Source organism: Petromyzon marinus, chromosome 20 (genome assembly GCF_048934315.1).
Source record: "Petromyzon marinus isolate PM22_M1 ecotype Great Lakes invasive population chromosome 20, UKy_Petmar_22M1.pri1.0, whole genome shotgun sequence".
In the NCBI taxonomy this organism is placed as follows: Eukaryota; Metazoa; Chordata; class Hyperoartia; order Petromyzontiformes; family Petromyzontidae; genus Petromyzon; species Petromyzon marinus.
The window spans coordinates 9,381,281-9,407,611 of record NC_133686.1 but is presented as its reverse complement, the minus strand read 5'-3'; the positions used below and the strand labels follow the sequence as shown (position 1 = coordinate 9,407,611).

Sequence of the window (26,331 nt, the reverse complement as noted above, 5' to 3'; positions counted from 1 at the left end):
CCAAGTTCACGGTTGAAATTCTAGAGGGTTTTATGAGAGTTTAATTTTCAGCAGTGCCAATCTTGGCAGCAATAAATTAGAGTATATGGCCACATTTAGACTCGGAAAAGTGGGTCTTTGTAAAAGTAATATAGAAGTGGGTTCATAATACGTTGAAAAAGTAATGCAGTCATACTCATATATATACTTATTTTATGATCACATTATTGTATTTTAATATTAAGATATAAAAGCTCACATTCCTCCATGCTCCAATTAAAGATGGGTGGTGTACATCTATATTGTGGTCTGTGCCAGTGGTATTAATTCAACATTCCTATGGCGGGGATTAGTACAACCACAAAGCAACTGCTGTTGATCTTCTACAGAGTTGCGCAGCCACACTTGAGAGTGTTCATTTTAGCCGGAGCGATGATGATGATGAGGGCAATAATTAACCCTGCTTGGGGTTTGCAACCTGGCTGCTCAGCCAACTGAGCTATAGCTATAGCTAGTTCATATGTGGTTTGTATATAATATTGCATTTTTCCCATTCAACAGGGTCCCGTTGCTTAGAATCGAGTGCTGTTGCCAATGAGTTGGTAAATCAGCAGCAGCGTTTTTATAACAAGCCTGACTGCTGACAGAACCCAGAAGTTCTGAAACCGGCCCAGAATATTTCCCAGCAGAATTAATTCTGCTGGATAATATTGGTCTAGAAAGCCAAAGGGCTGATGGACTAAAACAATTATATTCATCGTGGGACCTCCTTTGCCAGTACCAAAATATGATAATAGGTTTTCCCTTTTTTATCTGGCAACAAAACAGGTGTTATAAGATGTTAAAACACCAAACTGAAACCTTTTTACAAGGAATCATGTCTGCATTAACCACAATACTTGTGGTCAGAATACAAACAAGAAACGTACTCTGATAATATATGCGTTGTCTTTGAAACTGATAGGTCCACACCAGATATATTATCAGAGTACATTTTTTGTTTGCAATCTGACCACAATTATATTCATGTGAAGACACGCAATGGAGTTATGCTTATACAGCCACACTATATGCCATTGGTTCTTAACCTGGGGTGCACGATGCCCTTTCTGGGGGTACGAGACATACCGGATTTTTTTAGACGGTAAATAATCGAAACACAAATTAAGCGCAGGCATGTAAGTACAACTACTTTGTTTCATCCAACCTATGTATTTGTTAACATTATATATATTTTTACGATTGAGACTCAAAGGGGTGCATAGCTGCAATAAAGCTTAAAAACCAATGGTATATGCATTTGATGTATATAGCACGGTTGGCTACGTACGGTATGAAAGAAGTTCAACATACAGAAATGCACGTGTTTATTAATATTGTCGTATTACTTGCCTCTGTATTTGGAAGAAAGCTGTGGCTTGGTTCCATGACATCCATGTAGTTTTCGCTTCCGAACTAAAACGACGAACATACAAAATAAATGGAGGGAGGGAGGAGAAGATACAGAGACACGCACACGGACACAGTTAAACAAATGCCTCATTTTTAAATTGACATGCAAAAAAATGGCCACGTGGTTATACATTCTACATTCTCCAGAGGCAGATCACATCAATTTCTCTTCCTCTGGGAAAAGGTTTTTTTTTTTGTCAAAACTGGGCCAGTGTGCTTACAACTGCTCACTCTGGGGGCAAGCTGAGAATGTGTCATTACATTGTAATCTCACGTTGGAATGTGCAAAGTTTAAGTTTTGGGATGTGCTTTTATCATTTATTTTTTAACACGTTTTCCCTCCCTGCGCCCTCCCCATCTTAATTTATGTTACTGGGCTGTCAACATGATTGTTGTCGGTAAACGTTTAAAAAGGCACATATTGCACAAATGAGAATCACTTGTTTAAAACTGGGCAGATGAATTGTAACATTAGGCGTACATATGGTAAAGCTTTACAACTGAAGACTGCTGTAATTTAGTCTGGTTAAAATATAGCTTTTGTTAGACTGGGGGAAAAAAGAGAGAGAGAGGTTGAATCACAATGTAATACTGCACTTGATGGCTTACAAATGCTCCCGTAAAAAGCACGTTGTCTAATTTGATGGATTGCCAAGTCATTATTGAAGCACTTGCTAAGAATGATTAAACACATTGTAAAGAAACAAAAAAAAACAGTGGTTGCATTCCAATATCAATGTTTAAATAAAACGTCAAGTGGGAAATCTGATTTGTAGATAATACCGTGCAGCGGTCATTTTACGGTTTACTTCCTTAATGAAAATTGCACGAATCCCTGGTTTATATATAAAATTGGACGTACACGCAGGGTTGTCTTGTGCAACGCACGTGGCCCCGTTTATATCAAGAAGGGGCTTTAAAACGCATCCCGGGCGAGACATTTTCCAAGCAGTGGAGGTATTCCAAAAGTGGTTTACAACGATGGCAATACGCTGCGACAGGACCAACAATAAGGGTGAGATGAACGCAGAGGGGTTAGCAGCCGCTCCCGGAGTCCTTGTTTCGTTGCTGCATTTCGGCAAAACCCCTACCCGCTATTACAGAGCGTGACATGAAAATCAATGTTCCCACTTAACAACTCCGGGATAATTGATTAACACCATCTGGCCATACAATTCACTCGGCACGCAACAGAGTGTCAAGTTGGATATGCATGTAGAGCAAAAGATGGACAGACCATGAAGGAGAGCCAGGGAGGGCCTGGGTGGCGATGGGGGTTGTGGTTCGTGTGGAAAGAGGCAAGGGAGTGGAGGGAGGGGCTGTTATATGAAAGAAAGGGAAATTCATCAACAAATAGGTATGGTATATGAAACAAAAGCACATGACGAGAGAATTTGGGAAATAAGTGCCAAATTTTAACGGCGAAAAGGAGGAATTAAACATGGAGGGATAATGAACAAGTCACTTATAATGAAGGGAGATTTATAACATAACTACGTTACGGTAGGATATAGAACGTAAAGTGCAACAGATGGATAAAGATCATTAGGCAAACACGGGCGTGGGGGGGGGTGTAAAAAAAAATACAATACGCACACACGAAATAAATAACTCATAAGCCAAGAAACTGAAGTAGACAAATATGTGCCAAGAGAGTTGAAATGTAAAGGAAATAACATAAAGCAAACTGAACACACAATGAAGGGTGGGCTGTCAACAGCAATTACCCACTGCAGCTGCCATGACAGTAATAATCGACAACAGTAACCCCGCTGTGTTCACTCTGAACGTAATCAATCTTAATCCCCTCCCCACACAATATTTTCTCTGTTTCTCCGAATTATTTTTAACGAGTAGAAAGCGCTATGTTTCTGCGTGCGCCTAATTAATACCAGTTTTTTTTTAATATATATTCTCTCTCGTGTTTTTTTGGTTTAAATTAGGTTTTTTTTTTTTGGGGGGGGGGGGGTGTGGGCCAGTGGCTGAGTAGGGGGCGATGGAGATCGAACAGCGGCTGGGAGGTGACTTTCACATAAATAAGCATTTTCCTCTGGACCCCCTCCCCCCCCTAACAAGGTCTGCCTCGTGCTACTTTGCTTGTGTGATCGTATTAAATACAACGTATTAAATACAACGTATTAAATACAAGGCATTAATGGGCCGCAACGCGCGCCCCAATCCCACTGGTTCCTTGCTTTGCCCGTACGCGAAATGAACACGCGTCAATCATTTTGATGCGTAGAGGATATGAAAATACACACACAGACACAAAAGATTACCAGCCCATCCAACCTCAAATACTGCAGGGGAAGAGTGTGGTTAGTGAGCGCCTATTAAAGGCTGTCAACACAAGAAGAAGCAGTGGCTACCTTTGTGTACCTGCTGCCGATCCCTCCGACACACTGCAACAAGAGGCACGGGACTCTTATTTAAGGCTTAGTTGAACGACGTGAAGCCGCAGGATGGGTTGAGATGCCACTTTTGCTCACCAATGTTGTGCACGGTGGCCCAGGATACGAGCCACAACGACACCAGGAATGAAGTGCATGAGTGTGCTTACCACCAAAGACCACCAAGGCTTAAAAGACTGCTGGGGCAAGTGCTGTTGGCGAGCACCTATAAAGGCCGGCACTGCAGTGGCACACGAGGGGGTGGGTGGGTGGGTGGGCCGGCACCACGCACGATCGCCTTTGTCTCCCCCCAAGTGGCGATGGTTTACACGCCGCATCAGGTGCTAATCTTTGAGGCCGAGTCGACCTAGGGGAGGCCCAGGACCTGTTCTGACAATCGTCACTGGGGTTGTTGGCCATGAGTTTGTAGGGCAGCGCGCTAACCGCTAACACTACCGCTACCCACCACACGCGCACACAACAGACATCAATTCAGAGCCAGGGCGCGGCCAAACACACTCCGAGAACAAGACACCAGGAAAAAGCTCCGCCTCATACCTAATGCTAAGCAAATTCTAAAGCCCACATATTCATGTGCTATTAATAATGTACGATGATACATTAATACGGGTGGATATTGGAAACTAAACACCGTACTGTAAACGCTACCCTCTGTTAATGTTTCAAGTGCTATTCTTAAAAAAAATTTGACCACCCCTAAAAAAACCACACCAGTAATAACGATAATAACGACAAAAACATAACAATTGAGAGCTATGTTGTCAATCCACTGCTGGATTGAAGGCCTCCCCCACGCCATGTCGTCAAAGGGCTCGTTTGACCATACTTCACCATGCTGGTCAGTGCGGATTAGTGAAGAGGGGGCCCATACCGGTTCCGTTATTACTCGGGAATCAAACCCAGAATGCGAGGTTCACACTCCTGCGGAAAGCAGTGTAATACATTACTTGCGCACATGTCACGTGATGTGGGGGAGGCCTTCATCCAGCAATTGACATAACATGGCTGATGATGAATATGCAGTGAAATTCCCAAAAATGCATTGAAGTTGCCACCGAAAACGACTTAACAGCTGAGCGAGAGCATCAACTTGCCGCAACAAACACAAATCCCAAACACTCCCCCGCTCCCACAAATCATCTTTTATTTTTCACCCCATATCCTAAATGACACCGTATGACATTTCCCCGTTTACCAACGAAGGGCTCATTTTAATAGTCAATTTGATCTGCTTTGCAATTACATCCTTGCAATGATTCCCACCCCCTTCCCTTTTCTGAAACTGCGTAGCTGTATTTGGCACGATCTCGGCATTTTCAATCAACTCACAGAATTTGTTGTACGTGTCGGCCTAAACAAACAGCGGTGGCTTCTAATAACGGCCCGCTTGTGCTGGAGCCACTGCTGTGACAGCATGTTAATGTTCTTTTATATGCAGGTTTTATATTTCGCCAAATGTCAGTGAGCTTAAATAGCCTAGCGGGGGGGGGGGTATTTCTGAACACGCGTCGCCTCCAGAAATGCGTGGTATTGTCAGTACCTGTTATGCAAGCCGCAGTGAAAATGGCATAAGCATGCAATTAAATAAATAAATAAACACACACACAACGCCGGCTACAAAAAAAATCAAACAATTTAAGCTGAGCCAAAGCTAAAAGCTGGATTAAGCAGCGCACCGTTGAAATTAATAAACTCAATGCAGGACAGTTCTCCAGTTGTATGCCTTTTCATTTCCATGCTGTCATATGCAGCCCTCCCTACCACCCCTCCACCTGCGTTGCCTCCCCATACTTAAATTTTGATTTAAAGCTTTCGTGACTGCAGTAATTCATATTCTTAGTTTTTTCGGTAAAGTCACGTTGAAGAGAAACAACAAAATAACAAAATATATATAAAACAATAAAAAATTCTCACGACGTTTGATAAATCATTTCAGTTCTTGATTTATTGTTCACGCTTACAGTGCCTTTCAGACAGCATACATAAAAACAAATTTCGTCTCCCCCCTCCTCTTTTCAAAAAATAGATGGACTAGTCCTGGCAAACTGCCATCGTTGCGCGTGACGCAAACGTTATTTTTATATATATAAATAAATATGCCGTTTTCAAAATAAATTTATGCAAACCGACACACCTGATGATGACCGTTTGAGTTATGGTCGAAACGTCGTGAGAATTTTTTATTGTTTTATATATATTTTGTTATTTTGTTGTTTCTCTTCAACGTGACTTTACCGAAAAAACTAAGAATACTCCCCATACTTATTCAGCATTCCGCATGGTACACTCCAAGTCATGGCACAATGGCTGTGTTCAAGCCAAACGACATCATTGATCAAGCCTGCAGATGAAGAGTGCCGTAATGAATACGAACAATCTGTTCCCCTGGAACAACATGTCCTGTTATGTGTACTTATCAATGATTAATGGGCTGTAATTGGACTCCACCTGGCCAGAAACACTCCATTAGTCCAGCGTCATGATAAAGCTCCTGTCTCAAACTGCATCCAAGCCTATTTTAATTTAAATGAGGGAATGCATAAATTTGCCTTTAAAATGTTTTTTTTTTCTCTCAACAACTGCATTATTGTAAGGGGAATAATGAAGCAGGCAGCCGAAGTCTATTGCAGCAAGTTACCAGTTTATTCAAAAGACTCGGGAGTTAAACCACATTACCTAACGCTTAAATATAATTAACAAAAAAGAGTAATGTGGATATAATTTGCATCTTTCATCTTGTTTTCACAGCTAAACGCTAAATTACTTTTTTCCCTTTCAGCAAAGGCTACTCTGCGGCTCATCTCCGCCGCTATTGCCAAATCCACGTGATGGTTTAATTCAGTAATTGCCCAATAAATTAACCAGCAGGTTCCTTTCAAGCAAGAATTGAACTGATCAATTTGTCGATGGGGATTAGCTTTATTGCACAGCTGCCAATGCCCCTTCTAAACATTGACGGAAGTCTCAGCCTCTGAGCAACTTAAGTGCATTACAAATAACCTTCCTTAAAAACCCAACGTAATGAATTCCCGCACACTTAACCACTAATTGCTATCCGTGCCCTTGTTGTCACTGGTGTCGTCACCATCACCATTAGCGCCACGTAGTTGATCACTATTTAAATTGTCGTTACCTATGCTGGTTATTATACCTTGCGCATGTTATTTTACATGCTCATCATCACGACATGTATTGCCGTTGCCATCGTCATCAAAAAACATCATCGTTCAAAGTACTATTGAACCCATAGCACAGCCACGTGAGCTAGGGGGTGCAGCATGGACGTTTCAGATGTCAAGAGATGTCTCATTTGTATGAATTTCCATTGAGATTGTCCGTTCCCAATCAACTGAAAAGCTCCACCGACTCGCTGAGCTGTGAACACGATACGGTAGCTTTGAGTGCCTCTCTCAGAACGTTGCGGTACACACCTGCGATGCATGCCAGCATGTACACAGAACCACTTCCATGCCTTGTCGCATTAAAATACACTCCGGACGCAACTAAAGGCGCTGTCAGTGGGACCAATATGGGACCCATTGTAACGTCTGACGTCCGGTGTGACGTGCTGCATTTTCAAACGTGAAAAGTTTTGCGTCGTTCGCCACAAAGGGTAAAACGGCCGATTCGAACGGGCGAATCGAGTCGTCTGCCATATCCGATTGCGCGCTCGTGTTTTGGGATTACGGCTGACGGCGGTGGCAGGTTTGTGGGGTCCCAGGAACAAGGCCATGATTTAGTGTTGTCAGTGCGAGCTCGTGGGAGGCACTGTGACATCCCCCACAATGGCCCGGCCCGCGCTTTGTGTCGTTGTTAGAGAGAAACTGACCCCCGGTCAGCAGAAAGGCCACGACTTGTGTAGCATTTCTGAGTGTATATATTTGTTGCCAATGCTTTTTTTTTCCTAGTGTAATGTTGTCTTTTACCACCAATCCCCTAAATGCAGACGACTCGCTGACATGTGCATACGTAAGTGTTACATATGTGTACGGGATGTGTTTTTATTGTCTTGTCCAGAACGCTATTACAATTGTGCTGTCGCCATCACGTGACACGGCCAACTAACCACACAAAACTCTTGTTGAGCCAGTGCACATTCTCTGTGCCAGGACGTCTCAAAATTAATTCTGAGATTCTGTCCATCAAATACCCTTTTAATCGAGACTCCAGGGGAGGGGGGGGAGCACGTTCCCACGTGCCCAACTACATAGAGAAATGTTCGTCACATGACGGTTGGAATTTTGCCAAGTGAAACATTATATCCAATGTCCTTTGGTTGAGAACATCAACTCGCTACACTTGAGGAAATGGTGTAATCACAGCTAACTTACCTAGCTTTGAACCCAGGAGCTCTGGTTATTCTGCGCCCGATCCCTCCAGTTACATCCGAAAAATGTAATTAGGTTTAAAAAAACATTCCTGTATAGGCATCCTGCAAACTGGTAAGCGTATAGCCCTGCAATTGCTTGCTCTCACCACTGTTTGTGAAAGGGTCTCCACAAGAGGGAGTTCTAAAGAGCCCCTCTATAGGGTATTTGGCCAATACCGTCACACTACAAATATATCAATCTTGTTATATTTTACGAAAATTCCATATGACCTGCTGGGCAAAACATTTGTCATAGTTCCATCCCTGAAATTGCCTGGCAATGCAAACTGGCATTACTAAAGCTCAGTGTCTGATTCAAAGTGAAAATTAAAGACCCTGTTGTATCACTCAACTGTAGGCCAGTGCGTTTTATTACCACGGCACGAATACCACAATTCTGAATTATAGCAGCCATACATTGTCATCGAGCCGCTTCAACGTTGAAACATCTCCCAGACACTCAAATATTTCACCAGTCTCACCTTGGATAAATTTTTACAACAACCGTGGTGCATTCTATATGTACCATATTCTATACGAACCAGCGGTGTGTCCAATATAATTATTGATGTATTTATTTATATATTTCACTGGGTGTGATATTCGCTGTATAAATGCCGACTGTATAAGTTATAGATTTGAAATGTGTGTATGCGTGACATTACGAGTTTGCTTTATATATTTCAATCGACACCCTGGACACCTTTGCAAATGACTTTTTCCACCTCATGGGATTTTGTAGGTGAAATATTTTAATAAAATAAAAACAAACAATAAAGGTTCCATATAGCGTTACCCAACCTTATCTTGGATATTATATTGTTTGCCAGTGGTCTCACTGAAATTACTCTAATCCAATATATTATTTACATTACGTCATGTGTGCAAATACAAATATCAGAATCTGAACCTTTACTTATATATACACATTAGTATATTTTACTTGAGTATTTTGGTTTGGAATGATTAGGAATTGATAAATATGGATAATTACTAGTAATTGCATGTATATAATTGCTGAGGGGTTAATCGAGGACGCACAATATGGTAGTTTATTTAAGGATATATGTAGACAAGACAAAGATCCCCCATACATCATTCATCAGGCTGTTGGGGCAAGTGCTGTTAGGAAGTACCTATGAAGGCCGACATGGCACACGAGGGGGTGGGTGGCTAGCACCAAGCCTGGCCGCCTTTGTCTCCCCAATGATCATGTTTGCACACCGCAACCAGTTACTCATTTACAGTTGAATCGACCCCGAAGAGGCCCAGGACTGGTTCGCCGGGTTCGAAGTGCAGTGTGCTAACCACGACACTACCGCTCCTATGTGCAGACACATAAGTGGACACCCACATCGCACGTACCCTACCATTAATTGGTTAAAGGGATCCATCTACAAATGTTATTTTTCCCCTACATGTTTACATATGAGCGTACACACATTAATTAATTTACCCATTACAGCATTTATATCATTAAGTAGCTACACAGCATGACAGATGGCATTAGCCTTGTGGCTTGCACCGGGGCCTGACTGGTACACAAATTCAACACACTGACAAGGCAATCTAGAACCACCACAACACCACTGGCACAAAGCTCCGCCTGCAACAGTTCCACACGATATTCCATTGGGAAGGCACTTACCCCCCTCCCCCCATTAAACTGTGGTTGCATAGTGCACCTGCATGCATTCAAACAGAGACGACGCAAAACGCTAATTCTTTGGCACAGGGGGGGCCCGCTCCAGGTCAACGTGGAAGTCACCTTATGCTCTTCAATTTCAAGCTCCATTGGTCCCTGAGGCACTTCCTTTTACACAAATTTCGGGGGGGGGGGGGGGGGCAGGTTGAAACACGTTGAAGCCTCTGGGGCATTTTGTGATCAATTGATATTGAGCACAGATGTATCCGAGACATCCCATCCTTAAGCAATCCACCACCCCCAGTTTCTGGTGTACTGAAGCGTCGGACAAATATTTAAAATGATTGTCATAAAGAAGGGGAGCCGTGCCACTTCTTGGGTAAGTTAGCAGTGGTTTGTCTTACTAACAATCTGGTCCCTGCCATGTAAACGTGGAATTTCGAACTATAGGCTCAGGGTCACACAAGCATGAGGAGCACTGCTTCAATTCTTGTTCAAGCCTAGAGGCATGGTTTGTATTCAGACAAAACATTCTAATCACAGGGCTTTGCGTAATATCTATGTGCTGCACTACGAATGTACACATTTACAAAGTGTGCACAATTGATTTTAATAAGCTGCCTTATTATGAGGACACCTTGAAGGTCTCTCTCAGAGGTAAATACTTTTTGTTCAAATGAAGTATTTGATTAACATTTCCTTTCCAAAAGAATATCTTGGTATAAGCGACAGATTGAAGATAGTGAGTGCGACTGGGATAATAGGAATGACTAATAGTGCAGATTGTTTGGAAGATAAAAATGGTTCATTTTAGCTTTTTTTTTTGCTCAAATGTTTGTGGCTTGAAAGTCATGCGTGTATTATAACAACATGAAATGTGTGGCCCGGCTGCTCCACAGGCCAAGGTGAAAGGTGGAATGATAACTGCACTTTTCATTTCAAACTTCAACATTTCCCATTAGAAGGGCAAGTGCCATCAAACGTGCACCAAAAGCTGTAGACCACAGCATCTGTCCATCACGCCGCTTCCGAGGTCACATTGAAAAAAAAAATCAAATGGCTGCGGCGATGGAAATTCCTAGAAACTGTATTGATGTTAAAAGAAGAAAAAAAAAACCCGCACGCGTCTCACTCTTCTCGCAAACAGTGAACATTTCAATCGCTTAAAAATTCATGCTCGTAAAAAATTGGACAAACTATACCACCAACAATAACCTAAATTGCGTATTTGTGTACATTTTACGCATGTTTAATGGCCACTTGTGAACAATTTTAGTTTGCCTTCAAATTGCACACCGGGCTCTTGTGAAGGAAGCTGCATTCTCTTGCTTGGCATGCGACCACAAAAGCAGGTACGATTTAAGTTTTGTTCATTGAAAACGACTGTGGCTTTCATTCTGCAAAAGTCAAATTACTTAAACATCGTCTTCATGTCTTCCGTAAATGCCTGCTCATCCATATACCGAATGTGCGTGTTTAAATTCCACTCGCCGATTTCTTATTAATAATGGAAGACCGCCAATAGAAATGGTTACAGTCTACGCAACCAACTTTGGTGTAATTTCATACGAAAACGATGACGTGACATTTGTATTTCTTTGATTTGTTTGCATGATATGGCTCGTCAATCACGAAGAGTAAATTAATATCCCTTTTGATTTAAATAAAGAGGGGCTCTGCAGGAAGCCCCGTGTCAGCTCTTTCAGCCAGCACACCCCACTCCCCATTGGTAAGCGATTTTTGTAATCTCTATAATAACTCGGAAGAATTTGAACAATGGAATCGGTCATCCCATTACGGTGAAACGTCACGCCGCGTAAGGTCGCCCAGTTATCACAAAAGACGTCATCTTGCCGCATTCCCGTTTTTTTTAATGGAGTACAAAGGTCACGATGAATTATTCACGCTGGGCTGGCCAGAGGATGAGAGGGCCTTTCTGTGTGCATTCTCAAGAGCCTCTGAATGGTCCATTTCTCTGCACCCCTCCGTGCAACTTCAAATATTTACTCACAAATAACAGCGGGTGAGGATAGTCTAAGGGCTGAGCTTTGGAGTCAACATTCACATTCCTTTGACAATTACATTCGCCCCATGGAAATAAGTTACAGTACTGCAGACGGGAGTTTCTCCTTGAAACCTAATACCCGTTTGGATCACAAGAACAATGTTTCCTTTAGTTCAAGAAATAAAGATACAATACAGAAAATAGATGCCATGTGTATCAAGAGTGGCTGTTTATGCATGTCCCTTGCGGGACTACTCACTGCGGTTAATAAACATCACTCTTTCCAGCTCCCTTAAAACTAGAACATGCTGATCCTTCTCTTAATGACTCGTATGAATCAGCATAACCCTCTGTGCATTATGGATCCTCGCACACTCGAGTCTTGGTTTTAGATCACTGCAACCTTCTGTCCAGTTGCATCCCTGTGAGACGTCCTGAAGGCACACATTTGTGTTTTTTCGGGGGGAGGGGGGGGGGAGTAAAATAAATAAAACAGCAGCGTAACAGTAGTTGTTAGTATGACGGACCTGGCTTGTGCTCCATGTTTGTGAGCGGCTTTGTGGAATGAATGGCCTTCTTGTGCGAGAGACTTTCATGTGTGTCTCTAAACAAAAGAACACTCACGTACAGGGCAACGGGGACAGGAGATAGCAGGGTGTACTCGCTTCTTAGTTGAGCACTCAATGTGATAACTCGTGTGTCGTGCATGGCCTCCCTTATCCCTTTCCTCCCCCTGTGCCTGCAGCAACAGGGGGAGGGAATGGGGCCGCGTTATGAGCTCGGGAGGCAGAGGCTGGAATAGAAATGAGCTACAATGAGACGGAGCATTGCTACCCACGACGCTACTACTTCCACGCACCTTTGTGATGGGATAGGTGAACGGGACAGGTAAACGGAGCACGTGTTGTGTAAGTAGGAGAGACTAGCGTAGTGGGAAACGTCGTCAAAAATAAAATGTTCCTTCATTCATGGCTCTCCGATGTGTTGCATCACGTGTTGTTCAGCACAATGTCCCACGTTTTCGCTCCACGTGCTGGAAGCTTCTTTAGGAACTGAAACAGCACAACCACAATAACCTACGCGGTGGTATTGATCGATACTTGCGTTGCCTTTTGGCGTTCTCCGATCTAACGCTGGTGAGATAAGGCCATGAAGATGGTTGTCTCTCTTGTGTAGGCCAATCAGTTTCAAAGACAAAGCATATATTATCACGTGTTCGTTTGCGTGTCTTGCCACAAGTGTTTGCGGTTAATGCAGACTTGATGCCTTGTAATAGGAATCTATTTGTTGTTTGATCACATTAACGCCTCCTGTTTTATTGCCAGAAAGGTCAAAACCCATTCTTTTGTTTTTCATCAGTTTTGATAGTGGGCAAAAAAGGTCTCATAGATTCCATCGTTCATCTTCCCACCAACGTCTCGCCTCAGAGCTGAATACCGTTTGAGAAACGTTACACGCGGGCAGTTCGTTACACTACTGTACTTTGGGAGTATTTTGCATGTGAGAAGACGATATGAAGTGCCACCATGCTGCTCCTGCCGACGATGGGAGTCTCAAGCATATCATCTTAACGTGGTCCACCAACCCCACCCCCCCCCACCTCCATTTTGCTGCATTGCAGGTGCGCAGCCATCACCACACCCAGCCAAACAATCCTTTAGGACTACATTCCAGAATGGAGAATCATCCCTCAAGAAAAAAAGGTAGGCTTTTTAAGCCTCCCTGGATGCTGCCTTGAAGCAGCCAGGGAGAGTGTGAATTGATTCAACAAAATACTGCACCAAGTGTGCCGTGTAATACACAGTGAAATTACTCAAACCAATCATATTGTCGCCCAGTGCCAAATGGTTTTGTAATGAGTTTAGAAACAAGAAAAAAAACACAATCTCGTAGGTCACAAAGGAAAATATTTAAAAACCAGCGGCAGGGAAGATTTGTGTTCATTTATTTTCCTTTATCACAGATATTTATTAAGAGGGATTTTTTTTTGGGGGGGGGAGGCGTTTCTGCTGATATACCATCCACAGTTAAGAAAAGTTTCCCTGCGGTGCTGCTTGTAACGAGACAGTTTACAAATGTGTTTGCAGCAGGGCACTATAATTTAGGTTTTGTTAAGATTCACGCATCTGGTTCTGTTACAGCGAGTACGCGTAGCCAATCACACGTAAGCGTTCACAATCACATGGGTCTTTTAAACAAATCAAATGTGCTAAGAAAATGTAATAAATTCACAAAGCATGACCAAAAATGTGTTTGAGAACTGGCTGTAAACTTTACGTAAACTCCTCTTACCGATAGTTTTTTTTTTTAAAGCCACATGTGACCATTAATTTGCTCACATGTGATTGGTTCAATGCCCCATCAATCTTGCTCAATTGGGCCACTCAGCTCTCAGCCGCTTGGCGGCAGTCGCACAGATTGTGGCATAGACAAGGGGGACTTCAAGGAGGATTGCGTCTCCACAGTATTTTACCTGCTCTTACTCCCTCAATTTGTTTCCTCGCAAACAAAACAGCAAGCACTTCTTCTTAGTTTTTTCCCCAGCAGTGCCCGGCGAATGAGTCGGTTTTCTCCCACATTTGGGTCTCGCGTGCATCGGCCGTGGGCATGCGTGCTCTGTGGGACCTCGTTTTTTGGTCCACGGGCTTGATGTATTGAAGTGCCTCCTGTTTGTTCCATAATCTTGCACGTTTTCTACGCTAAGCGGGAATAAATACGAGGCGCATTCAGGCGCAACGTTGCCAGCGGAACGACAGAACGCGCCCGTATAAATTCCACATTTCTCAAAGCAACACACAGACACGTTTAACCCAGGTACGTGTGTCCACGTATTCCTATCCATTACGGGTTTACATTCAGAGGCTTCACGCCTAACACAAAGGCGCATTTGAAATGTTTGCTCTTTATTTAGTTTCTCACCCTCACGGGGCGCAAATAGCTAAAACTACACCTTCACCTTTGGCCCTTCATATATTTTGTATTTGCGTGCGACTTCTTTGAAATCATAACACCGAGCGCCAGAAGGAAAATAAAAACCACACCACAAAGGTTGGCCCACAATGTGAGGTTGTCAGGGTCGTTACACAAAATGAACAGAAAGCGCTTTCTTGTATGCATGCACACGTATTTACGACGCTTAAGTAACATTTTACAGCCCACCGAGAAATACAAAGATGTGACGCAATTCCCCCGTAACGAGTGGCTTGGTAGTGCACGTAGGACGTGCAAATGTGTAAAACAAAAGTCGTACTATAAACGCCAACAACGGATATGAACTCAAACAAAGGTTCGAGGCAACAAATAGCAAACATCACGTCGATAAAAACTCGCGAACGTGATTGTGCTTATCCGGTTTCCAAAGCAAGCCCCAACCATCATTCTGTTCACCCTTGGCATGTGCTGATCCACATTCGTAACCCCGCTAATCAGCAGGGATGCAGATCCACCGATGGAAGGAACCAGGCAAAGACCGTGACGATATGATGCCACCCGCCGCCGTATGCCTCGTCCTGTATAAATATTAACGGAGCAATTAGAAGTGATTTTACGTTAACAGCCCAAAGTGATGCAGAACTTCGGTCCGTCTGATGCCAGGACGTACGAGAGTATGGCAAGTTAGCTTTGGCAAGTGCACGGCACGCACGCACTTCACTTGCGCCGCAGGCAGCCAGATACAAGTCACTGGCGAAATGGCTCCAGGCAGCTGGTGTACCAACGACGATTCCCTCAGATTTAGTTAGTGGCTGTATAAGTGAAAAAAATTAACATACAAAAGACAATGCATTACATATGTTGGTTCTACTGCTCTGGCATTATTTTTTTGATACAAATTAATTATACACGATTTAGTATATATATGACATTCATTATAGAAATGTACTATCCTTACTATCACTGCTGGATGAATAGTCCTAAATTGAATGTCAATTATGGGGGCTGTGTGACCATACTTTGCCACATAATTTTGAAGGGGAGCAGGGTCTAGGACTAGTTCAGATAGCTACATTGGGGCTCGCTGAGTTCATAGCACAGCGAGCTAACCCCTGTGCCACTGTTCCATCCCCCCCAATGATATTACGGTACAGTGCTGGTCCGTCTATGGGCTGTGAAGAAGGGCCATTGCAAAAGATAACACGTCGCCTCATGTAACACTTTTTAAGGCAGTGTCATTTATGAATGTAGAGTTTTTTTGTGCTTGTGTACTACTGCCAAGACGGTATCAGCGAATCATTTGCACTGCTGAATTAACGTATTGTATCGGGAGTGTAGAATTGTATATGCAACATTGCGACAGTCCACATTATTTATACAATTACTTCCAAATGCCAAACACATGAAATTTAATTGCTGATTTTAATTCAACAAAATATGATCAAATTATTTTGGTTTCCGATTGCCACTCATGTAAGAATACAGCACAATACTAACGTATACTTTTCCAGCATATAGTTCACGGTTCTTCTGAAAATCAGTGTTGATGAAAATATTTAAAACATAAAAAATACGAAGTTGCACGTTGTACTTTTTCACATTTATCTACATGGCTAAGATATATTCAAAAAAAGTGTAATCACACAACAAGAAACTGAATAATAATAATCCAAAGCAATTGCCTCACTGTGATGGAAATATTTAATTCACATTGTGCTTGTCCCGTTGTTCCTCCGTGCCTCGCTAATGGCGAAATGAAATGCAAAGCAACATTTGTGAAGACAAATGTATTTTGATGTTGCAATTTGCTTCCTCGCCTATTAGTCTGTAATAGAGCAGCATTAGTATTCCGTGAACAGAGTTATGGTAATTGCAGTAATGTGAACACAATGACAGTGCGCAGCTGTGCTCGGATGAGAGAGAGTGAGCCGTCAATCAAGCCATGGAAACGAAAGGGGGGGGGGGCAGAGAGAGAGAAGGGGTGGCCGGAACAAATTAGCGCCGTGCATCTGCGTGAATTCCGTTAGCTTCCCCTTGGAAACAGCCGCGAAAAAGCCACACAAGGCCAAGGATGATGTGGGAACCGAGACGCGGCAAGGAGGACCCCGGGGTTACGCGGACAAAAAGCCGTGGGGCATTTTTCAATGGGAATGAAAGCCGCGTGTCGGCAGCACCTTCTCGCGCCCCCCCCCCCCCCGCCTCCTCCCACAAAAAAGAGTAAAAGTAAATCGGAGGCATAAATCAATTCGCTAAAACGTACAATTCTCACTTTTTTTTTTAAGAGGCCCGACGGTGTGCGCTCGCAAGCAGATGCCGCCGCAAGCGAGTGCCCGATGCCTGGGAGACAATTTTTGTAAAACGACGGCAAAATACGTTTTTAATGCCCTCTGTTTGTTATTAGTGGGCTGAGTTGTTTGTCTCTTCCCCCCACCCCACCCCGCCCTCTACCCCGGCACCTGCCACCTGCCTCTGCCAATGTAATAATCTGGGCCCCCCCCCCCAGCCGGAAGAAATGCCAACTCACCGTTCACCTGACTTTGCGGGGGTAATTCCTTGCCGCCCTCCCCCCGCCGCCACCCCAAGCACGTACGGCTGTTTTGTAAACTCGGCATTTCGAGTGCCTCGACTCTTCATAACCGCGGTGCCTCTTCCCCCTTGCCATCTGTCCAGCGCTACTTGTCCTCACTGCAAACACGCCCTGTCCCTTCAACCCCCCCACCCACAAAGCCCTTAAAAGCAACAAAATACCAGCAGTTCGTGTTGTGGTGGATTGTCCTTACAATCACTTAAACAGCAATCAGAGCTTATAATTCCATTTCCCCATTGACTTTTAGTCAATTATCTTCCACGAGGTTGTTGCTGAAACAATATTGCTCCCTGGGCTAACATTTATTTATTTTATTTATTTTTGCAACGTTTCAGGGAAGCGCTGGCTCAGGGCACTGATAAGTTTTATTTTAAGTGTGGCATCTATTTTACATTCATGCAAGGCAATGGTTGGGATCATAAACGCTCAATTTAGGGATGGGAAGAGAAAAGCAAGCCGGCAGCTATTGTTTAAATAGTTTTACCTCCCCTGGCTTTTTAAATCACCTCCTTAAAGTTGTGTTTGTAATGACGTCTGCACCGTGGAATTTTTACTCTAAAAAAATATCATACTTACGTAAGAAAAAAATGTGTAGGGCTATTGTAAATGATTTTTTATGGACTGTATAATGCCATAGTGCACACACCCCACTATATGTCAACGCAGACAGACAGAAAGGGGCCATTCAGAGTGACAGAGCCACTTTATGCTGCACCCCCCCCCCCACACTGTGCTGCAACTGCCCCCCCCCCCACAAACCGAAGCTCACACCCCCCACACCCCTCCTCGAACTCACACACACAACCCCCACGACAGCACAACCCAAAATGTACTTATCAGATAAGGGCCTCTGAAACAAGTAAAACACACCCAAAGACCGATCGAGTGCCATCCATTCACAAGCGATAGCCTTACCTTATTGTGTCAACTCTTGAGGTTCGGGCATTAGGGCTCAAAAATAAATCAGGTAAAAGGCAGGGTGGGTCTTTAGCCACTTATCACTCGCACCAAATATATTATTATCCATACACAGAACCTGGAATTTGGTCCCCTTTGACTGTGTCCCTCATAACTCAGGGGGTTCTAAACCTTCATTTTAGCATTGAAGCCTGACCTATCACCTCACTAAAAGGCACTTTGAATTCTGAGAGATCAGATGATGCGGACAATGAAAATGTACGGCTGCAGAAATGAAAATGGCGTTCCATTAAAATAAAAATTTTTAACAAAAATTCTTGACACGTGGTTCTCCCCTGCTCCCCAATGTGTTGTATGCATTTAGCTTCAAAATAAATGTTTGAAATTAAATGCATTTGAGCACTTCTAAATGTATGTGCCCTTGTGATTACACAAATTAATGTAATGATTCAAGAGGCAACCTCCACGTTATGTAATAACATTTTTTGAAAGCATGAATTACTCACTCCGTGTCACAAGGCATTTAAGTTTAATATTTTTTAATTTAGGAGAAAACATTGAAAACACTGAATCTATTGTGTTCACAATTGATTGCTAGTCTGGCAACACTATAGGCCTGTAAGCAAGAATTGTAGGTCTATAAAGTACACTCTTCAATACGATACAATTTTTTTAAAATTATCACGGTACGCACAATTGTGTTTAACATTGAGGTTTTAAATGAAATCATAATTGTCTTCTATCGTTAATATTTAAAATGCTATTTCAAGTTAATGGGCACTCTTGTTGGACACAACACAAAGGGGAGGCGGGGCTGGCCCTGTGGCAGGCTTGGAATTGCTGTGTGGGTTGCATTTCAGAGGTGTACTTTGATACCACAACCTACCGTCCCCTACCATTTAAAAACATTCTGGGTCCGTGGGACATTTACGGCCAAAGTTGGCTACCATATGCGAGCGGCGCAGTCAACGCACTGCGTGCCGCCATGTAAACAATGCCTCCTTGTGAAACAGCTGTCGCACCTACCGATTCAAGAAGGTGGCATTGCTAAATTGGCTCATGCGTAACATTTTGCTTCTGCCGAGCTAGTAACCAAGGCGCAATTGTTCACGTTAAATAATTTGATTCTGTGTTGTGCTATTTGTAAATGGCGCGTTTCCGCTTGCCCAACGCAAATGGCAATTCGGTGTAGTACAGTGCATTACTGTAAGCGGTGTACTTTGATACCGCGTTTGACTCTGTGGGTAGTGTACGGTGGTTACAAAATGACGACGCCAGTTATTGCTACGTCCGGTGAATGGGCCGCTTATTGCCGCTGCCTCTTGGTCAGCGCACAGGTACTCAGCGCCGCCTTCTGCAGACGTGAATTGCGCGCAGCAAAGACCATGGCTTTCCACAGAACACTCGATTCATCAGCAAAAGCGAAACCGAGCAGTTCGTAGCGGGCAGGAATAAATCGTGCACACTAAAGTGGGAACTGTTTTGACGAGCGCCGTCATCCTCGAGATGATATGGGAGATCCACGGGATTTTACGCGCACGTGGCAATCCGGCTGTGAAATGGGCACCGCTCAGCGCAAAGCGGTCCCAGAAGCTACCCCCGGCGTCGGCACCGCGCGCACGCGCCAGCGTCCCACTGGATGCGAGTCGTAACCTGTCCTCTGCATGTCGTACACGCGTCGACACGGTGCCTATAACCTTTTAGGCCGCTAATAGACTACATCGTGGAAAGATGACAGCGGCATCAGCGAAATCTTGGCCTTACGTGTATTTCTATGGCTTGTGCCACCAACTCTATATATATACACCTACAACACAAACTAGTTTCTCAAAATGTTCACAAAAGTGTGTTTTTTTTTAAACAATCCAGGCGTGTGTATTTCGTTAGACTGAAAACTCAGAAATAAGCAAAGGAACAACTGCCTTGGAGGGAAAGACGTACAGAATTGTGTGAGTTTTCGGGTGTTGTTTGTTACAAGCTCCAGACACGGTGTACCAATGCTTGGCAAGGCATTACGAAACAGTGGCAGTAAGTGGAGAATGGGTTGAGGGGGCGTTGGGGGTGGTTGTGAACAGCTTTACGAAACAATTTGCTGATATGCTTGATCCATTTAAGACGCAAAAGTTGGGGGGGTGCTTTAGAGAAGTATCCACCCACCCAACCTCCCCCACCCCTTTATCCAAAGCTTGCCACTGGCTTTGCACTTTTGTGCTTCTTACACCGACTGGCGAACAATTGCACGCCTCAACAATGGATTCTGCGCTTGCGTGCCCACTGCTAGACCCACATTGTGGAAGCGTGATGATTGTTATATCAGTATTTTTTTTACTACTACTATTTCAGTGTGTGTTTGGGCGCACCCTGTGTTTTGACACAAAATGGTGGCAATGCTGATCTTGCAGCAGGGCCTGCAGAGCCACATTGAGCCACAGTGCCTACAGAGCCACATTGAGCCACAGTGCCTGCAGAGCCACATTGAGCCACAGTGCCTACAGAGCCACATTGAGCCACAGTGCCTGCAGAGCCACATTGAGCCACAGTGCCTACAGAGCCACATTGAGCCACAGTGCCTACAGAGCCACATTGAGCCACAGTGCCTACAGAGCCACATTGAGCCACCAGTGCCTACAGAGCCACATTGAGCCACAGGGCCTGCAGAGCCACATTGAGCCACAGAACCTGCAGAGCCACATTGAGCCACAGGGCCTGCAGAGCCACATTGAGCCACAGGGCCTGCAGAGCCACATTGAGCCACAGAACCTGCAGAGCCACATTGAGCCACAGAACCTGCAGAGCCACATTGAGCCACAGTGCCTGCAGCAGAGCTACATTGAGCCACAGAACCTGCAGAGCCACATTGAGCCACAGGGCCTGCAGAACCACATTGAGCCACAGTGCCTGCAGAGCCACATTACTTATATTATTACTTTTTTTAATACATCCAATTACCCCCACGTATGTATTACAGCCCCCTATTTGCTAATAGCAATTGTGATAAATGACATCGTATTTTCTTACCGCACTTCTCACAATGCAATTTTTTTTATATAAAAGGCGCTTTTATGTTTGTTTCATTGTTGTTGTTTGCATTTCAGTCAAACGCAACGCTTAGAAAATACACGATGCCATGTGTTAAAACGTACACTGTTTTACGTGACGCTTGAAGACATATCCAATTTTCGATTGTACCGTTCAACAAATTTTTTTACCATGGATATTTTTATTCAGTTTTTTTCAAGGTCAGAAAGTTCTTTAAAGAAAATCCGAGAAAAATACCCTAATGGCCGCACAACCAACGCTCTGACAAGAACAGTTACGCCAACCAATATCAACTTCAAGATCAACACAACTGCCACAAAGAAACGGTCACAGCGGCAACAAAATCAGCCACAGTAACAAACACGCTTTTATTTTAATTCAGCAGCAATATCCGATGGGACAAGAGGGCCCTTCTAAAGCGACACAGGACACCCTGTGCTTGCATGAATTGCAGACTTTCTCGTGATCTTGGCTTATACTGCCTCTGTTTTTTATGCAGTTACACAGTAAATAGTTTACACTGGAAAAAAAGGAATAACTAAAAAAAACGTTCAGTACACTTTAATCATGACCGTCAGTTCAGGAAAACTTTACCTCCGTTATATATTATTGTTTTTAAAAACATGACTGTTTTATATAGTTGACAAATTGTACAACCTTTGAAAAATTCCTAGGAGAGGAGCGGCGAAGTACTACCGAGTTTTAAACTAATGTCCTGTTAATATACTCCACAGAAACTGAATGCTTGCAATGTACTTGAATTTTATCTAATTGTGGATTAAAAAAAGAAATAGCGTGCACAATTGTAATAATGATGCATTGTTTATTTATTTAACAATACTGGTATACTATACATGAATTCAAATATAAGCACGGAAGTTTTGGCCAACAAATTAACCAACTTTTATTTTTATTATTATGGAGCGTGTAACATAATAATGTGTAACATAAGAATACGAAGGAGTTCAATGCGAATTAATTGTTACACTCAAGCGAACCGAGTTGAAGCATGGTGCATTAAAATTAAAAAGTCAGAAATAAAATATAAAATTACTTCACAAAAGCCCAAGCCAATGCTCATATGTGTCATTTTTATTTTTTCTGTGTGCCGTCTGTGTAAGTGTAATATCTTGTTCTGTCTTTCATCATGCGTTGCGCTGGCTCATGCTCAAGCAAAACGTCCCACTCTAGGCTGTGCATTTATTACTCAAGAGAACCCAGGCTGGATTTAGCACGGGATCGCTGCCAATTTTACATTTTTAAAGGCTCCAGCGATTCTGGCACATTGTAACACATTTTCACCCTTTACAAAGGGCCCCTTGATTGTAAAGTGTTTACTTAATAAGTTAATAGCCATTTATGAATGTAAAATTATTCAAAATGAGATACAAAGAAGCCACTGGCATTGTAGGGAATAAGGCATTTAATTGTTTCAAAAAGGCAACGAGGGATGGCTTTTAAAAGTTTCCGTTGAAGCCAGGGACATTCCACGCTTATCTACCATGTCACTGCTGATTACATTCACTGTACAGGAAATAATACACTGTTGTATTTTATGAAAGCAAAATTAATTGTAGAAAAAAATACGCTGCACGTATAATGCCCACGGCACAATCCACATGTATTCTACTTACCGATGTGAACGCTGCACACGCATTGCGTTATACACTACATTAACGTGGAATGAAAATATATTTTGCAATATATTCACATATGGGGAAGCAGTAGCATACAATTGGGAAACGGTGGCACACAACGGTTAGCGCACCGCATTATGAACCCAGCTTCCTAGGTTACATTCCCAGCCAAGGGCCAACATCAGTGGCAAGTGATATTTGAAACGTGTCCTGGGCACTCATCCTTCACCAACAGGCTCTGATCAACCACGGTGTGGAGAGGCCTTTATCCAGCAGTGGATTGACGGAGGGGCTGTACAAAATTACACGCTAAACATACATGAATGAAAATGAGAACCGTCATTCGATATATTGTATTTTGATGAGATGCTCACTATTCGTCACACGCTGTTTCAATATACCGTACGTGTAATTTTTGCTCCACTGTATATTTTTCATTGCGAAATGTATACCTTTTACACCAAATTCATCATGGGAATGAATGAGTGATAAAACAGCAATGCCCAGCTAGGTGAATTGATAAAGGACAATATTTATTTTTGCACATAACAATTCAATCGTGTAATGTTTTGAGATGATTGATGAGCCTATTGGCTGGCAGGGTTTCACCTATCTGTGACCTCACTGAGAACAATGCAGATCTACTCCAGAATCACACGATGGTGAGTAATGGCTGAAACGACCCCCAGGAACTACAATGCTTTATCTGCTAATCAAGCTTACAATGTGGCTTCAATCCATACAGGAACTGCCAACAAAAATATATCAATTGTATTAACTGCAATGTATCTGAATGCAGTAATGCGAGCCAAAGGCTGGACTGGATACCATTCCCCAGACGGAATGGAGTCATACTGACAGCCATGGAACGTGTTTCTTGAACATCTGGAATTTTACGTCCAGAGCAAATAGCGGGGCTTTGACAGCTGTCACTTCAGCACATCACAAGTGCTTTGCCTGTAAGTGTAACTGGAAGTCCTAAGCAATACTTTGGAATTATCGAGGCTTTGATTTTAACTCTGTGATGAAGACTGCAAAATGCACCAGCACGGATTTCCCAAAGCACCCGCATCCGGTGTGCCGCGCAGACCTCGCTAAACAACCTCGAGGTCTCGGTGAAATGCACGTTGAATTTAAAAAGCCACATCCGACGTTGGTGAACCTGGTCTGCTTAATCTCACTCCGCAGTGCTCTGCTTAATATGAACCTCGGGGAACTTCACAATTTCCAGTGCAATAAAGTGCAACTTTCAAAGTCCACATGAAAGCTAAAATAGCCGTCCTTTTGGAACTACAAAATAAATATATGATTTTCAAATTTACACTTTGAATAAGATTGACACTCTCACTAATGCGTTTTGTAACGTGTAAAATGCCCCCCCCCCTTTTTTTAACTGTAAATATAACCGATACATTCTGTTGAAACTCCTTATTATTGGATCAAAGTTTTAGAAAATGTCTGGGCACTTGAGCTCGGGTTCACACTGCACGGGTTAAGGATTTTCACAATGCGTTAGTCTCAAAACACGAGAGAACACAAGAAACTCCACGGCACACGTAGCACAAGCTTTTGTCAAATGATCTGTCAAAACAGTTTACTCAGCCGAACGACCCGGGCGGCCGTTCCTCTTTGGGGGTGCGGCAATATAGCTCCGTTGGTGGACCTTTAAAACGGGGTAATGGCGCAGACCAGCCGAGACTCCTCGGAAAACAAAGCCGCGGGGTCCAAGTCTTGGAAATTTACACATTCTGTACACGAAAGCACAAGACCCCGGGTACAACTAACCTTCTTCCTAGACAGAGGGCGTCCGCGCAATATTGCACAAAGCAAAGGAGCGGCTGTTTGCCCGCTGATAAGGCGAAGGAGGGTGTTGATGAATAGAGTCACCAACACAGCACGCACAATATAATTTGGATACTGTAACATTTTACAATTTGGTGTTCGGGGGGGGGGGGGGGGTTTAGGGGCTTCCAGGTTGGGGGTCTTACAGCTGGCCCCAGCACAGTCTGTAAAGTGTTGGACAAGAAACGGGGGGAGGGGGGGGGGTGAACGCAGTTCGGCTTGGAATTACATTTTAAATTAAACTATTTTAATTTTACCCCGCAAGGCCCACTGAGCTGTATAGCTGTTTTCCAGAAGCGACCTGGCCACAAATGATAGCTTAACGTAGTGACTTATCACGTGGATATATATATCAGTATCCAAATACACTAAACGCGTGATGTTGTTTCTAAATGTGGGGGGGGGAGGGGAAAACCCGGAAGGACCCGGAGAAAAATCCACGCGACCACGGGGAGAGCACGCAAACTTCAAATACACAGCAGGTGCGAGGGTCGGGGTCGAACCCACCACCCCCTGCATACCAGGCGAGGTAGTTAACATCGCGCCACCGTGGTATATAATTTACTTGGCGGGCGGACGTAAATTTTTTATCGCGCTTTGCGATTTTTAGCAGCTGTTTGATAACCCCCTCTTGGCAACTTGCAGTCCACTATATATGCTATATAGTTCCCTCCGTTGACTTGGTAAACACAAGTCACACTGCAACAATTATGTAACCCGAATCCCAAATAACATTACGTCCATATTCTTGGTTCTTTCGGTAAAGTCACCACGTAGAAGGGAAACAATAAAATAATAAAAATATAAAACAATACACGCGATAGCGTGATAGCGTGTATTGTTTTATTTTATTGTTTCCCTTCTACGTGGTGACTTTACCGAAAGAACCAAGAATATGAATCCCTGCAGTCACGAAAGCTTTAAATCAAAATTTAACATTACGTCCGACATTAGCCACCCTTTCAGATGCTCTTCGAGCTACCAAGCAATACTCAATCTAATTAAACTCTAAATTACTTCGGGATTACCCCCAATTTCAGGATTACCCCCAATAGTCTGTGGGTGCCGTTTGCGCATGAGAGTGGATCAAGAATGTAAATGCAACACAGATCATCGATTTGCACATTGATCAGCTGGTATGCCAGTAATGAAGGCACCACGACACCTACCCCCCTCGTCGCATACGTACAAGAGCCAAGCTATGCAATATATTCACTCATCCGCAGTGAAAATAAAAGCTCTCTTTAAAATAAAATAAAAAAACTCCTAACAAGGTGACAGGAGCCTCTCTCTCTCTCTCTACCCCCCGCGTTGATCGCCACAAGACGGCGTTCCGAACGCGAGGGTGAAAGTCCTGCCGCCACGTAACCGCATGCCCCCCCCCCTTCGCTTTCGCTTGTGGATGCGATGGCTATCGCGTGGAAGAAGCGGTTCACTATCACTGCCTGACAGCATGAATGGCGCATACAGGACTAAGGGACAGCCTTGCGTGCAAACTACACACCCTCTCCCCCCC

General features: G+C 43.5%; 1 protein-coding gene across 5 annotated transcripts in view; it reads right to left on the bottom strand.

Moving 5' to 3' along the window:
• LOC116944125 (TOX high mobility group box family member 3-like) overlaps nt 1-26,331 on the bottom strand; it is a 70,691-nt gene that overhangs the window by 39,476 nt on the left and 4,884 nt on the right. For all 5 annotated transcript variants that reach the window (XM_032957572.2, XM_032957571.2, XM_032957574.2 and 2 more), the window contains exon 2: nt 1,372-1,434. In XM_032957572.2, the coding sequence (XP_032813463.2) occupies nt 1,372-1,434 (63 nt within the window). The remainder of the gene's footprint in view (nt 1-1,371; nt 1,435-26,331) is intronic.